Source organism: Perca fluviatilis, chromosome 20 (assembly GCF_010015445.1).
Source record: "Perca fluviatilis chromosome 20, GENO_Pfluv_1.0, whole genome shotgun sequence".
NCBI lineage: Eukaryota > Metazoa > Chordata > Actinopteri > Perciformes > Percidae > Perca > Perca fluviatilis.
The window spans coordinates 9,397,935-9,410,852 of NC_053131.1; the positions used below are offsets into that span (position 1 = coordinate 9,397,935).

General features: G+C 40.6%; 1 protein-coding gene across 2 annotated transcripts in view; it reads left to right on the forward strand.

The window, feature by feature from the left end:
* Positions 1-12,918, forward strand: part of vps39 (VPS39 subunit of HOPS complex) — a 37,274-nt gene that overhangs the window by 4,161 nt on the left and 20,195 nt on the right. Inside the window, exons 5-14 of one of the 2 annotated variants that reach the window (XM_039786686.1) lie at positions 1,488-1,582; positions 2,342-2,440; positions 2,564-2,656; positions 3,306-3,489; positions 5,737-5,857; positions 6,466-6,586; positions 6,899-7,028; positions 7,637-7,779; positions 8,360-8,500; positions 9,962-10,103. In XM_039786686.1, coding sequence (XP_039642620.1) covers positions 1,488-1,582; positions 2,342-2,440; positions 2,564-2,656; positions 3,306-3,489; positions 5,737-5,857; positions 6,466-6,586; positions 6,899-7,028; positions 7,637-7,779; positions 8,360-8,500; positions 9,962-10,103 — 1,269 coding nt within the window. The remainder of the gene's footprint in view (positions 1-1,487; positions 1,583-2,341; positions 2,441-2,563; positions 2,657-3,305; positions 3,490-5,736; positions 5,858-6,465; positions 6,587-6,898; positions 7,029-7,636; positions 7,780-8,359; positions 8,501-9,961; positions 10,104-12,918) is intronic. The other variant, XM_039786687.1, reaches the window with a different exon arrangement.

Below are 12,918 nucleotides of genomic sequence, written 5' to 3' on the forward strand. Positions count from 1 at the left end.
TCCTCCAGTTGGTGCTCCAGTTGGTGCTCATGCTTCCATGGCGGTTTGCAACAAACAAGCGCTGAAATAGAGCGCGCGGTGTGCGGAGCGTGCGTAATGCAATCTAGGAGCAGTGATTCGCCAAACGTCCCTTATTGCAGTCGAACACACATTTCTTCTTTTATTTTTTAGTAACGAGTAACGAAGATGCTTAGTGGAAATATAACGGAGTAAAAGTATACATTTTATCTAGGAAATGTAGTGGAGTAAAAGTGAAAGTTGACATAAATTTAAATAGCGAAGTAAAGTACAGATACGTGAAATTTCTACTTAAGTACAGTAACGAAGTATTTGTACTCTGTTACATTACAACACTGGGGACCATAGACAGGCTGGGGGAACTCATATTAATGTTAAAAAACCTCATAAAGTGAAATTTTCATGCCATGGGACCTTTAATGCCACTTTGTACTTCTACTCCGCTACATTTAATTTCAGAGTGAAATATTGTACTTTTTACTCCACCACCTTCATCTGACACCTTTAGTTACTTTACAACAGAAGATTCTTTTGCACACACAACACATGTAGTGTAGGGCGCCCGGATAGCTCAGTTGGTAGAGCGGGCGCCCATATATAGAGCTTTACTCCTCGACGCAGCGGGCCCGGCTCGACTCTGACCTGCGGCCCTTTGCTGCATGTCGTTCCCCCCTCTCTCTCCTCTTTCATGTCTTCTGCTGTCCTATCAAAATAAAGGCTGAAAATGCCCAAAAACTAAAACACATGTAGTTTATAAAAATACAATGTTTTATTATAAATTAAACTACCCAACAATATACAGGCCTACAAGTAGAGCAGAAATGATCAGACCATTAAACAGTTTCTACAATGTGAGGATTTTTCTGCATCGAGTACTTTTACTTTTAATACTTATGTAAATAAGTATATTTACACGATGAAACTTACATACTTTTACTTAAGTAACATTTTTAATTCAGGACCTTTACTTCTAAAGTCTTTTTACTGTGTGATATTAGTACTTTTACTTAAAGCTGTAGTGCGTAGTTTCTGTCTCCCCCATGAGGAATTCTAAGTAACGACAACAACACTGTCGGCGCGTCCACATGATCCAAGCCTTCCGTGATCGCACACCACCCCCATCCCTCATACACATAGTTGCTGGTAGCCAAGGAGGACACGGAGGATTAAAAAAACATGATGGACTCTTCAGAAGAGGTCATTATCTTCACTTGAGTTTCTGTGCGGACATCGCCACAATCTTCTGATCATAGCCATACTGAGAAATCCAGAGAGAGTTGTGTGGAGCTGATGGTCTTAATTAGCTTTGTAGCAACTCATTTGGCAATGGCTTGACTTCAGCGGCCGTTCAATAATAAGTTACGCACTAAAGCTTAAGTAAAGGGTCTTAATACTTCTTTTAACCACTGCAAAGCATAGCATTCATCTTCATTCTCTTAACCGTCAGAGTAACCTGTTTTCTCCTGCAGAGAACAACATCCACGTCCATGACCTCCTCACCTTCCAACAGATCACCGTAGTGTCCAAAGCCAAAGGAGCCACGCTCTTCGCCTGTGACCTGCAGGTCAGTTACAGGTTATAGGTTAGTGGACTGTTTTAAGAGAAAAGACAGATTAGTCAGTATCTTAATGGGAAGCTGTTTTATGACCGAGGGGCTTTAAGTGAACAGGTTTATTCAGTTTTTTTCAAATTAAGCTTCGAGTGGGTCATAACCAGTGTTTTTGCATGTCTACAGGGGAGTAGCACAAAATTCTGGGCCCTGTAGAAAGATATTCTCTATGGTCCCCTCCCCACATCCACAGCTATTCATTCTAGCATATTTTTGGGCCTGGTACTCAGTCCCTTTTTTCCTCCCAGTCCGACACCCCTGCATGTCTAGGCCAATTTACTGCAACTCATTTACATTATATATATATATATATATATATTAATTAATTACTGCTGACTGTTTCCTTGAGCTCACCATCAGCTTGGTAAGAAAAAAATAGTCTTAAGGATTAAGATAGGTAAATCCATTATTTTGACATTTGTTGCTAATTCTTTAGGTAGCACTCAAATTAAAAACGTGAATAAAGAGCAGAAGACATCAGAGTGCATGTCAAGTTTGTTGCTCTTCAATAGCCTAATCGGCACACTGCAGACAGGAAGACACATTTAGATGTCTGACATTAGTAAAAAAAAAAAAAAAAACATACAATCAAGTACAAAAAAAACTACAATCTTATGGCACAGTCATAACTATTTAGTTTTCTCTTTTGTTTCCACATTTCTGTGTTCTACTCCTATTTTCTTTAATTTGAAGTCATGTCTACTTTGTTTTCAGCAAACCAGCGCAGGAGAGGAAAGGTTGAGAATGTGTGTCGCAGTGAAAAAGAAGCTCCAGCTGTATTACTGGAAGGACCGAGAGTTCCACGAGCTGCAGGTAAAATGTAATATGTTTGAGGTGTGACTCATTGCTGTCTGATCCAGGTTTAGAGTTTTATTTTATTTTTTTCCAATCCTTTGACACGTTTAATCATCTTAATATTGTCTTTTTGTCTGTCAGGGGGATTTTGGTGCACCAGACATTCCAAAGTCCATGGCTTGGTGTGAAAACTCCATATGTGTTGGTTTCAAGCGAGACTATTACCTCATTCGGGTACGTGCTACAGCAAAGGCGAACGCCATGCTTTTCACACTCGCCTTTACTTATCTGTAGTGTGTTGTTAATAGTGAGAGAGGCTTACAAAGTATCGAAACAGCCATTGAAACCACCCCTGCAGCATAGTTCACTTCTCCATTTTCCATCTCTATGCTCAGTTTTTCCTCAACTGTCATATCTTTCCCGAATGTTGCAAAAAAACACAGCACAAGTCTCAGTTTTCTGTGGTTGATGTGCAGCCTTGTGGACTGGGCTTTACTCTTGTCATGACTCTTGATACAAATATTTTGCGGGTGCCTGTCAAGTCTTGAGGTAGTGTTTTATAGACAGGTTTTGGAAGTAGTATCACTTTAAAATCATCTTCTTCTTTTTTACCACTTCTGACAAGTGTAGAAGCAGGCGGTTATAAAATTAGTTCCTGTCTAATTTGTGTGTTTATTTTGGGCTTCTTCCTTAGTATTCCTTTCTCCTGTTAGTCGTATTATCATCTAATGTTTGGTAGGATTATTGCTAGTCTAATCAGCTTTTCTTTATTTGTTTTATTGTTTGTCTAAAGCTCTTTACAATTGACCTTTTCATATGAAGTTTGTAAGATGTTATGGCTAGGTTCTTGTGACTCACTCGTGCCATCTCTCCTGTCAACCAGATGGATGGCCGTGGCTCCATCAAGGAGCTCTTCCCCACTGGGAAACAGTTGGAGCCTCTGGTTGCCCCACTGGCTGATGGGAAGGTGGCTCTTGGCCAGGATGACCTAACTGTAGTGCTTAATGAAGAGGGCGTTTGCACCCAGAAGTGTGCCCTGAACTGGACAGACATCCCTATAGCAATGGGTAAGAAAGAGGCGCAACAACTAATACTGTGAGGGCATTTTCATATTTACTATTTCTGTATTCTACACTTAGTTATGCTATTTCTGCTTATATGGAAAACAAGCTACTACATACCCAGTCCAAGTTGCTGTTCCTATTCTTTTATGAGTCTTGATGGCTTTGCCGGAGTTAACTTGTATCTGATATTGACTGCAAAGTCAAAAGGACACACAGACATGCCAGATACAAGAGCCAAAAATCCGCCCTCAGCTCTCTACAGTATGTTGGTTAGACTTCCAGATAACACAGACGATGTTTTGCCAAAATGGGACACACCTGGCAGTTGATTTCACTCAGGGAAATACAAAATTAGCTTCTTTTTTTTTTTTCTTATCCTTCTTTTTTAAACGGTAAAACCTTCAACAAATTCACAGCATTACAAAAAGTGAACATAGCTATCTTAGTCACAATTAAATAAACGGATATATTTTGTTAGAGTTTATGGTATCTGGAAACTATTGATTTTGCTAAAGACATTGTCTGCTATAACTTATTAGACAACTTAATATTAAAGAGCTTGATAATACCCTTCTGCACTGGCAAGAGAAAAAAAGCTCAGAGGAGAAACAGGTTGTTGCTATTTGATTTCCCTGACTGGTATGTATGGTGCCTGTGACGGTACAGTTTATTCTCTTCCTGTCACACCGATTGTTTCATATACTGCTATGTGACCAAACCTGCTCAAACACCCGATGAAGAGTTTGGCCTAAATGCTGCCATCGCCAGTTGCTGTCACCCAGCAGCTGTCTGTCTTTTCTTTTCTCTTCCTCAAGCTCCTCTTCCCCTGCGCAAAGTCTTTCTTTCCACTCTGTCTGAGCTGTGCTGCTGTTTTCCACATGTCAGAAGAGGAAACATCATTTTTGATCTTTTACCCCTTTGACTAAGGCGCCACATGTCTCGGTTACTAATGAGCTTTGCGACTGAAGTGATGCAGATGAGCTCTCACGTTGTTTCAAAGGATCCTCTTTCAGTGCCCCGTTGGAATGCAAAAAGGAACAATATGAAAGGGAAATGAAGCCTCCAAGCACTGGTTTCATACAGTTTGCAATTTCCTTGTTTTGATGTAGTCAACATTGTGGCTTAGGCGTGCATCAGCAGGGGATGAGTGCTGGTCAGTTTGAAATGCATCTAAGTGACAGTCCTAACTGTCAATGGCTGGAGCAGAGGCCCTGGGCCCTGGCCTGTGGGTGTAGGCTGTCCCACATCCCGAGCCCAACCTAAAGCCTGTCTAGATGGCTGTCTCCGGCTGGATTTCCTGCCCCATTAGCCTCAAGGACTATACTGCTTAATTACAGCCAGGGCACCTGCTCCAAGACGCAACGTTTAGGTTGGGTGGACATCAAAACTCTCAAACCTTTTTTCAACATTCAATTTCCGTCAAATTTTTAAGCAAATGTGCCATCCATACGCCGGTTCCTGCTTCTCCAATGTGTGGATCCGCTGCTTCTTTCTGATCATTTGTACATTCAAAACTGTTGGTTAGACAAAACAAGCGATTTGAACACATCACCTTGGCTTCTGGGAAATTATAGTGGGCATTTTTCTTTTCCGACATGTAATAGACTAAACGTTTAATCACAAGGTAAATCCATGGTAGAGGGCAGCTGGATAGCTCACCTGGTAGAGCGCGCGCCCATTTATAGAGGTTTACCGCGGCAGGTTCGTCTCTGACCTGCGTCCCTTTGCTGCACGTCATTCCCCCTCTCTCTCCCCTTTCGTGTCTTCAGCTGTCCTATACAAATAAAGGCCTAAAATGCTCAATAATCTTTAAAAAGAAACAACAACAAATACATGGTAGATAGGTAAGCTAAGGTAAAAGTTAGTGCAAGTAGCCCTTTACTGGATATACTGTAGGAGCGCCCTGGTAGCCAAATGATTAGAGCAAATGCCACATAACGTTTCCAGCAGAGGACCTTTTGTTGCATGTCACACCCCTCTCCCTCACCTTGTTTTTCAAATACTGTAAAGAAATAAATAAAATATATTTTTTCTCCCTTCACCCTTTTTAGTTTTTGCTGTACTGTATTATTATCAATCATATTGTCAGACCCATGTATAAACTTGAAGAACAACTAGTGTATGTAAGTCCACAGAGATTTGATGACTTGCAGAAGATATGTGATATTTGTATGTCACAAACCCATCTGTGGCAGTTCGGTTTTGGTTGACGCAAAGTTTTACACTCTTGTCCCTTATACATGTTCACAGAGCACCAGCCTCCGTACATCATAGCTGTGCTCCCTCGGTACGTGGAGATCCGGACGTTTGAGCCGAGGCTGCTGGTGCAGAGTGTGGAGCTGCAGAGGCCGCGCTTCATCACCTCAGCAGGGTAAGGCAGTCGCTTGTAATCTGTATACGAGTTTCTGGCAATTTATTCTTATGAAGGACCTTGTGTATTCTTGCAAATTGCAGTTGCCTAATTGTGACTGAACTATAGGACAAACATTAGACATTAGCTGTTTACTTTTATGAATAAGTAACTTTACATTGTGCTGGCTGCATCATTGCACCAGATAGATAGATGGATAGATAATATGCTGTTATAACAACAAAAGGTTCTTTAAAAACAGAATAGTTTGAACAAGAATATATGTGAAAATGATCTTGTTATAATGTAAAAAAACAAACAAGCAGTACAGTGCAGTACAGCAGTATATTTGAGGTAAAATAAAAAGCCTGCAATGGCTACTGCAAGACTCCTGGCTTGAAGTTGCAGGTTTGATAATGAATTGTTGCTTTTTCCTTGGCTACCACTCTCTGGTTCCTATCATAGCATTCTTAAAAGGGCGTCATGCATGATTTTCCGCTTTAGTCCATTCTGCTGTTTTCTATTTCTTTATTATGATAGGGATACTGATAATTAACCGTTCTTCCTTACAAAGAAAACCCTTTTGTTCCAGCCTCTCTAAACTTGTTTTCCCCTCTTATCTTTCCCAGGCAAAACATTGTGTACGTTGCCAGCAACCACTTTGTGTGGCGCCTGGTGCCCGTGTCAATAGCCACCCAGATCCGACAGCTTCTTCAGGACAAGCAGTTTGAGCTGGCCCTGCAGCTGGCGGTGAGCAGCAGAACCACTCACTTCACTATTTAACCTTATTTATTCCTCAAGATTAAATTGGTGCTTTAGCTCAGAGGATGGAACACCAAAACACTTATCTTGATTAGGAGCAGTATGTTGAAAACAGCGAAACAGCTTTGGACTTTGTCAGCTTATCTAGCAATCTGGGGCATGTTCAAGAAAAAAGAAAAAAAGGCCATTCATGTGGTTTTCATATTTTTGTAAAGCTATTATTCTGCTAAATAACTGGTGAAGCATGTGTTGCAGTAGCATGATGTATTTTTTGCTTTTCTTTATTTTTCTTTCTGCTAGAAGATGAAGGATGATTCGGACGGCGATAAGAAGCAGCAGATACATCACATCCAGAATCTCTATGCCTTCAATCTGTTTTGCCAGAAGAGATTTGATGACTCCATGCAGGTGTTTGCCAAACTGGGCACAGGTAGGCCTCTCCTCCCTCCCAGTGGACACCTGGTTTCTGTCTATTCAGGCCAAATTTGCAAGACTTGTATGTGCTGTAATATTAATTTGGTTTTACCTCTAACACATGGCTAATCACTGCATGGGAAGGGTGCCCATAGCTTAGACATCTGGAGTAGTAAAGTAAATATGTTGTACTTTTGTCAACTTTGATGAGGTGATTGGCTTTGTCCCAGTGTGATAAACCTCACCCGTATTATCCTTATGATCTGTATGTATGTATTCAGCCTACTTTGCTTTCCTTTCTCTTTTCTTGACCTCATTAGACATCTGTTGCCTATTGTGTATGTCGATTGAAATGTTTTTATTCACATACTGTCTAACTTTGACATGTAATGATGTCACATCTTGCGTTTGTGAGAATTTATTCCACAGTGATGACAGACTTTCCCTTGCTCTAATTAGCTCTTGATTTCAGGTCTGGTCAATTAAATGCATTTTTTGTGTGTTTGTATTATAAACTCTTGTCTTCAAATCACTTTTCCCCTTTTAATCAAAGTCTACAAAAATAAAACTCAAGGGTCATACGTGGTACAAAGTGTGACAAATTTCCCCTTGTGTGCCCTGCAGATCCCACCCATGTGATTGGCCTGTACCCAGACCTGCTCCCGTCGGACTACCGCAAACAGCTGCACTATCCTAACCCTCTGCCTACTCTGTCCGGGGCAGAGCTGGAGAAGGCTCATCTCGCTCTCATCGATTACCTCACCCAGGTGTGTGTGTGTATGTGTGTATAGTGCATAAATCCATGGAGGAAGTGATACATTTCGTCCCCACATTGTAAAATATTTAAAGGAATACGCTACTGTTTGTTGAAATAGGGTTATTTACCGTCTCCTCTGTATTTATGTAGGTGGGCAAATGCATTTTTGTCTCAGTGCATTGTCTTAGTCCAGCAGCGCCGCCGCTAGCTTAATTTAGCGTAGTCAATGGAATCCTTTGTTGCCGGTTAGCATGTCTGGATTAAAAGTGAGCCAACAAACAACAAAAAAAACAACGTAATTACTTCTTGTGGCCTTCATATTCACAACGAGTACAAATAGCAATGCAGATTAAGACTAGACGATTTCCTAGGCAGATATTGACTTGGGACTATATTGGGTGGAAGTAGCCTACAACCGAAGCACTGCTAATTGGCGCAGAGATATCACGCAGCACCTGGCATATTTTTTATGCTTTGAATGAGGCTCTACTTGGAGGAGAATTAACAAAAACCCCAAGGCTTGTATAGTAGTAAAGTTAATTGATGTAAATCAAAGAAAGTAAACTTTTAATCATTTTTTATTTTCACAGAAACGCAGCCACCTGGTGAAACAGCTGAATGACTCTGACCCTTCTACAACGTCTCCGCTCATGGAGGGCACGCCTACTATTAAAAGCCGCAAAAAGCTCCTGCAGATCATCGATACCACCCTGCTGAAATGTTACCTGCACGTAAGGCCCACGACGATCTTGCCTTTCTTTCTTCGTGCGTGTTGTTGTTGTGATTTAACAAATTGAGACATTTCAGTCAGGACCGCCACCTTTTGAACAATAATTATTTCTTGATATTGATAATTCAATGTCTTGCGGACGTTATAGAATACGCTCTGTAGAGTATGTTGCTCTTTACTGATCTGCTGTCTTCTAAAAGTTTCTGTTTTATCCTGTCATTTTGTCACTAGGAGTCGCATTATACAGTGAATTTTAAAATTTTAAATGTAACGCATTTTATTAGAAAGATTGTTTGAAACCGACGTATTTTGATCGGTTTCTTTCTCTGTTCCTTAAGGCATCACTCATGGCATACTTTTTGATCAACAACCAACCTGCAGTTGTCAGTGAACATAATCCAAATGTTTATATTTCATGAGAAAGGTTATACTGGCTCTAATAAACTTGAAAGTCTTCACCGTCCACTTAGAGCAAAATGGTATGATATCCCAGAGAAGTAATTCCAAACACAGAAAACTTTGTAGAAGTTGGCAGCAACACCAACAGTTAACTTTGCCTCACTCGTAGCCAAATGGGTTCCGTGTTAAGCAGCTCACAGGCAGATTTACTTTGAAGTAACAAAAACTGACTCCCAGTTAAAAGTAGCGTAAGTCTAGCTTCGGTTATGGGTGTCTGGTGTTTGATTCCGGGAGGTCGATGCCCGGGAAACAAAGCAACACTTTCTATTTACCAGGCAATCTCTGTGTCAACCCCCATCTATGGTAAGAAAGTAACTTGTGTTGGAATGAGATCATTATTGTAGGCAGCCAAAGTTAAGTTTCTCCACAGGATAGTTTGGCTTTGTCTGAGGAGCTAAACCGTTGTTAAAGTCTTTCTGCCGCTGCTTAACGTTCAGAAGAGCCAATCCATGTTGGATCCAGGAAAAATGCCACCAGGCGCTTCCCTTTGGAGGCATAATAAACACCATTTAATCAGAGGAACTCCGAGGGCAGACCCAGATTACACTGGAGGGATAACCTAGGAGTGACTGGAGATCAAGACAATGGACCTTTTTCACAGCAGACATTTTGGCTTGTCATAGTAGGAAAAGCACAGCTGAAATTGGTAACCTTAACAATGGCTCAGTTCCATCAAGTGTCCCAGTAAGATATTTCAGTGAGTCAGCATGCACAATACCAGGGTCTCTCCTAAGTAGAATGCAGCCATCATTAATGGGTTTGAATACACCTGTGCTTTTCCTACTATGACATGTCAACATGTCTGCCGTGGAAAAGGTCTATTGGTGCTTTGGAGTGCCAACACCTGCACCAGATTATTTAAATGATAAACAAACCGTTAAGCAGAGAGGATGAAATAATTAGTGAGGTCAAAACACAACCTGAGCTTTCAAGGGGGGAATGGATTAAACTTGGGGAATGTGTGGTGTTCATGTTTTTATAATCTGCCCCCCTCCCCATTTAGACCAACGTGGCCCTGGTGTCGCCTCTCCTTCGTCTGGAAAACAACCACTGCCACATCGAGGAGAGCGAGTACGTCCTGAAAAAGGCCCATAAGTACAGCGAGCTCATTATTCTCTATGAGAAGAAAGGTCTGCACCAGAAAGGTAAGGTTAAAAGAGATGTGGTCTGCTTGCTAGTCAGACACCCATTGCTGAGAGCTGTGTAAAATTACGGGAATCTGAGCTTCCCAGTCGCATCTTCATCAGGTCCAACAACTTTACAACTGCATTTTTGGGATATATTTGATGTTTCTGAACTCCTACTCTTGAATTTACAAGTTTTGATTTCATGCTACTTGAATTGTTATTAGTATTAGTAGTAAGACCTGACAAGTAATCAAAACGTCCATATAAGTACATTTGTGGTTCGGAGTCATTGTGCAGGCATTACTCTTTTTACAGTCGTATGAAAAAGTTTGGGCACCCCTGACAATTTCCATGATTTTCATTCATAAATAATTGGGTGTTTGGATCAGCAATTTCATTTTGATCTATCAAATAACTGATGGACACAGTAATATTTCAGTAGTGAAATGAGGTTTATTGGATTATTATGTGCAATATGCATCAAAACGAAATTACACAGGTGCATAAATTTGGGCACCCCAACAGAAAAATCACATCAATATTTAGTAGAGCCTCCTTTTGCAAAAAATAACAGTCTCTAGACGCTTCCTATAGCCTCTAATGAGTGTCTGGATTCTGGATGAAGGTATTTTGGACCATTCCTCCTTACAAAACCTCTCCAGTTCAGTTAGGCTTGATGGTTGCCGAGCATGGACAGCCTGCTTCAAATCATCCCACAGAATTTTCAATGATATTCAGTCTGGGGACTGGGATGGCCATTCCAGAACATTGCACTTCGTTCGTCTGAATAAATGCCCGAGTAGCAGTGTTTTGGGTCGTTGTCTTGTTGAAATATCCAGCCCCAGCATAACTTCAACTTTGTGACTGATTCTTCAACATTATTCTCAAGAATCTGCTGATATTGAGTGCAATTCATGCGTCCCTCAACTTTAACAAGATTCCCAGTACCACCACTGGCCACATAGTCCCACAGCATGATGCTCCACCAAATTTTACTGTGGGTAGCAAGTGTTTTTCTTGGAACGCTGTGTTCTTTTGCCGCCATGCATAACGCCCCTTGTTGTGACCAAATAACTCAATCGGTTTCATCAGTCCACAGCACTTTATTCCAAAATGAAGCTAGCTTGTCCAAATCTGCGTTTGCATACTTCAAGCGACTCTGTTTGTGGCGTGCGTGCAGAAAAGGCTTCTTCCGCATCACTCTCCCGTACAGCTTCTCCTTGTGCAAAGTGCGCTGAATTATTGAACAATGCACAGTGACACCATCTGCAGCAAGATGACATTGTAGGTCTTTGGAGGTGGTCTGTGGGCTGTTTTTGACCGTTCTCACCATCCTTCGCCTCTCGGATATTTTACTTGGCCTGCCACTTCTGGTCTTAACAAGAACTGTGCCTGTGGTCTTCCATTTCCTCACTATGTTCCTCACAGTGGACACTGACAGCTTAAATCTCTGCGATAGCTTTTTATAGCCTTCCCCTAAACCATAATGTTGAACAATCTTTGTTTTCAGGTCATTTGAGAGTTGTTTTGAGGCCCCCATGTTGCCAATCTTCAGAGGAGAGTCAAAGAGAACAACTTGCAATTGGCCACCTTAAAAATACCTTTTCTCATGATTGGATGTACCTGTCTATGAAGTTCAAGGCTTAATGAGCTCACCAAACCAATTGTGTGTTCCAATTAATCAGTGCTAAGTAGTTACAGGTATTCAAATCAACAAAATGACAAGGGTGCCCAAATTTCTGATTTAATTTCATACAACTTAATATTGCTACACTAAAAATCTTTGTCTGGAAAATACCCCAGTACTCAGTTTTTATTAGAAAATGAATGGCATGCCACTGTGATCATTTTCTGTGACGACAGAGTAAATTATTATGCAGCCTCAGAGAGGTGCCTTAACTTTTTCATACCACTGTATTCTTGAATAGGCAGTGATTTGCAACAGATCTCAAGATATTAATCCTTTGTTTTGTCAAGTCCTGTGAGAAAAAGACAACCGTCTAAAAGATTGTTAAAAATGTTGCTTTTTTTTACTGTAAAATAAAAAAAATTCTGCCAGCAGTATTAAAAGCCGGGCATATTTTATGCATTTTCTTGACACAAACAAAAGAAGTGATCTGCCTTACTTGAAAAGAACAATTTATATGGTGATTTTTACTTTTAACCCAGTTCTGTTTATGTGTGATTTGTGAAGTGTAAGTGTAATAATTCATTTGAACGGTTGGCTTTTAATACACCTTCAGCTGTTGCGGCTTTCCTGGAAAACTGGCAGATATTTTCGTTCTGTTGAGTTCAAGTGCAAGTTCAAATAGGCTTTTTTTGCATGAATGGGTAACAGCCATTTCCAGCTGCATAAGCAAGTAGAAGGCGCAATTTGTATTTCAAAAAACATGAAAATATATCATAAAAACAGGCATGTACATATATGTGAACAAGACTTTATATATCTGATAAATACATTTTGTGAGTCACATCCAGACATATGTGTACATACACTGTTAGCTCTGTTTACAGGGGTATCATTTCACTCTCTCTCTTTCATTTGGATGAGTTGACTGATATCTGTAATTCTAAAGACATGTGCACTGACCTTAATTCAACACAGAGCCAAACTGACCAACCTGCTCACTCCAATAAAATAAACCCTTAATAATTGGATCTTATTTTGAATACAAGGAAAGAAATGTTAGCTGTTTTTTTTGATCTTACTAAGGAAAAGTCTAAACGTGATCACTGCCCTGTTGCTTGAAGTTTCTTTTCCTCAAAAAAAAAAGTGCTGCCAAGATTCCCTCCATGTATTTTAACTCATTGCTTAACAAACCCCCCTTTCAAA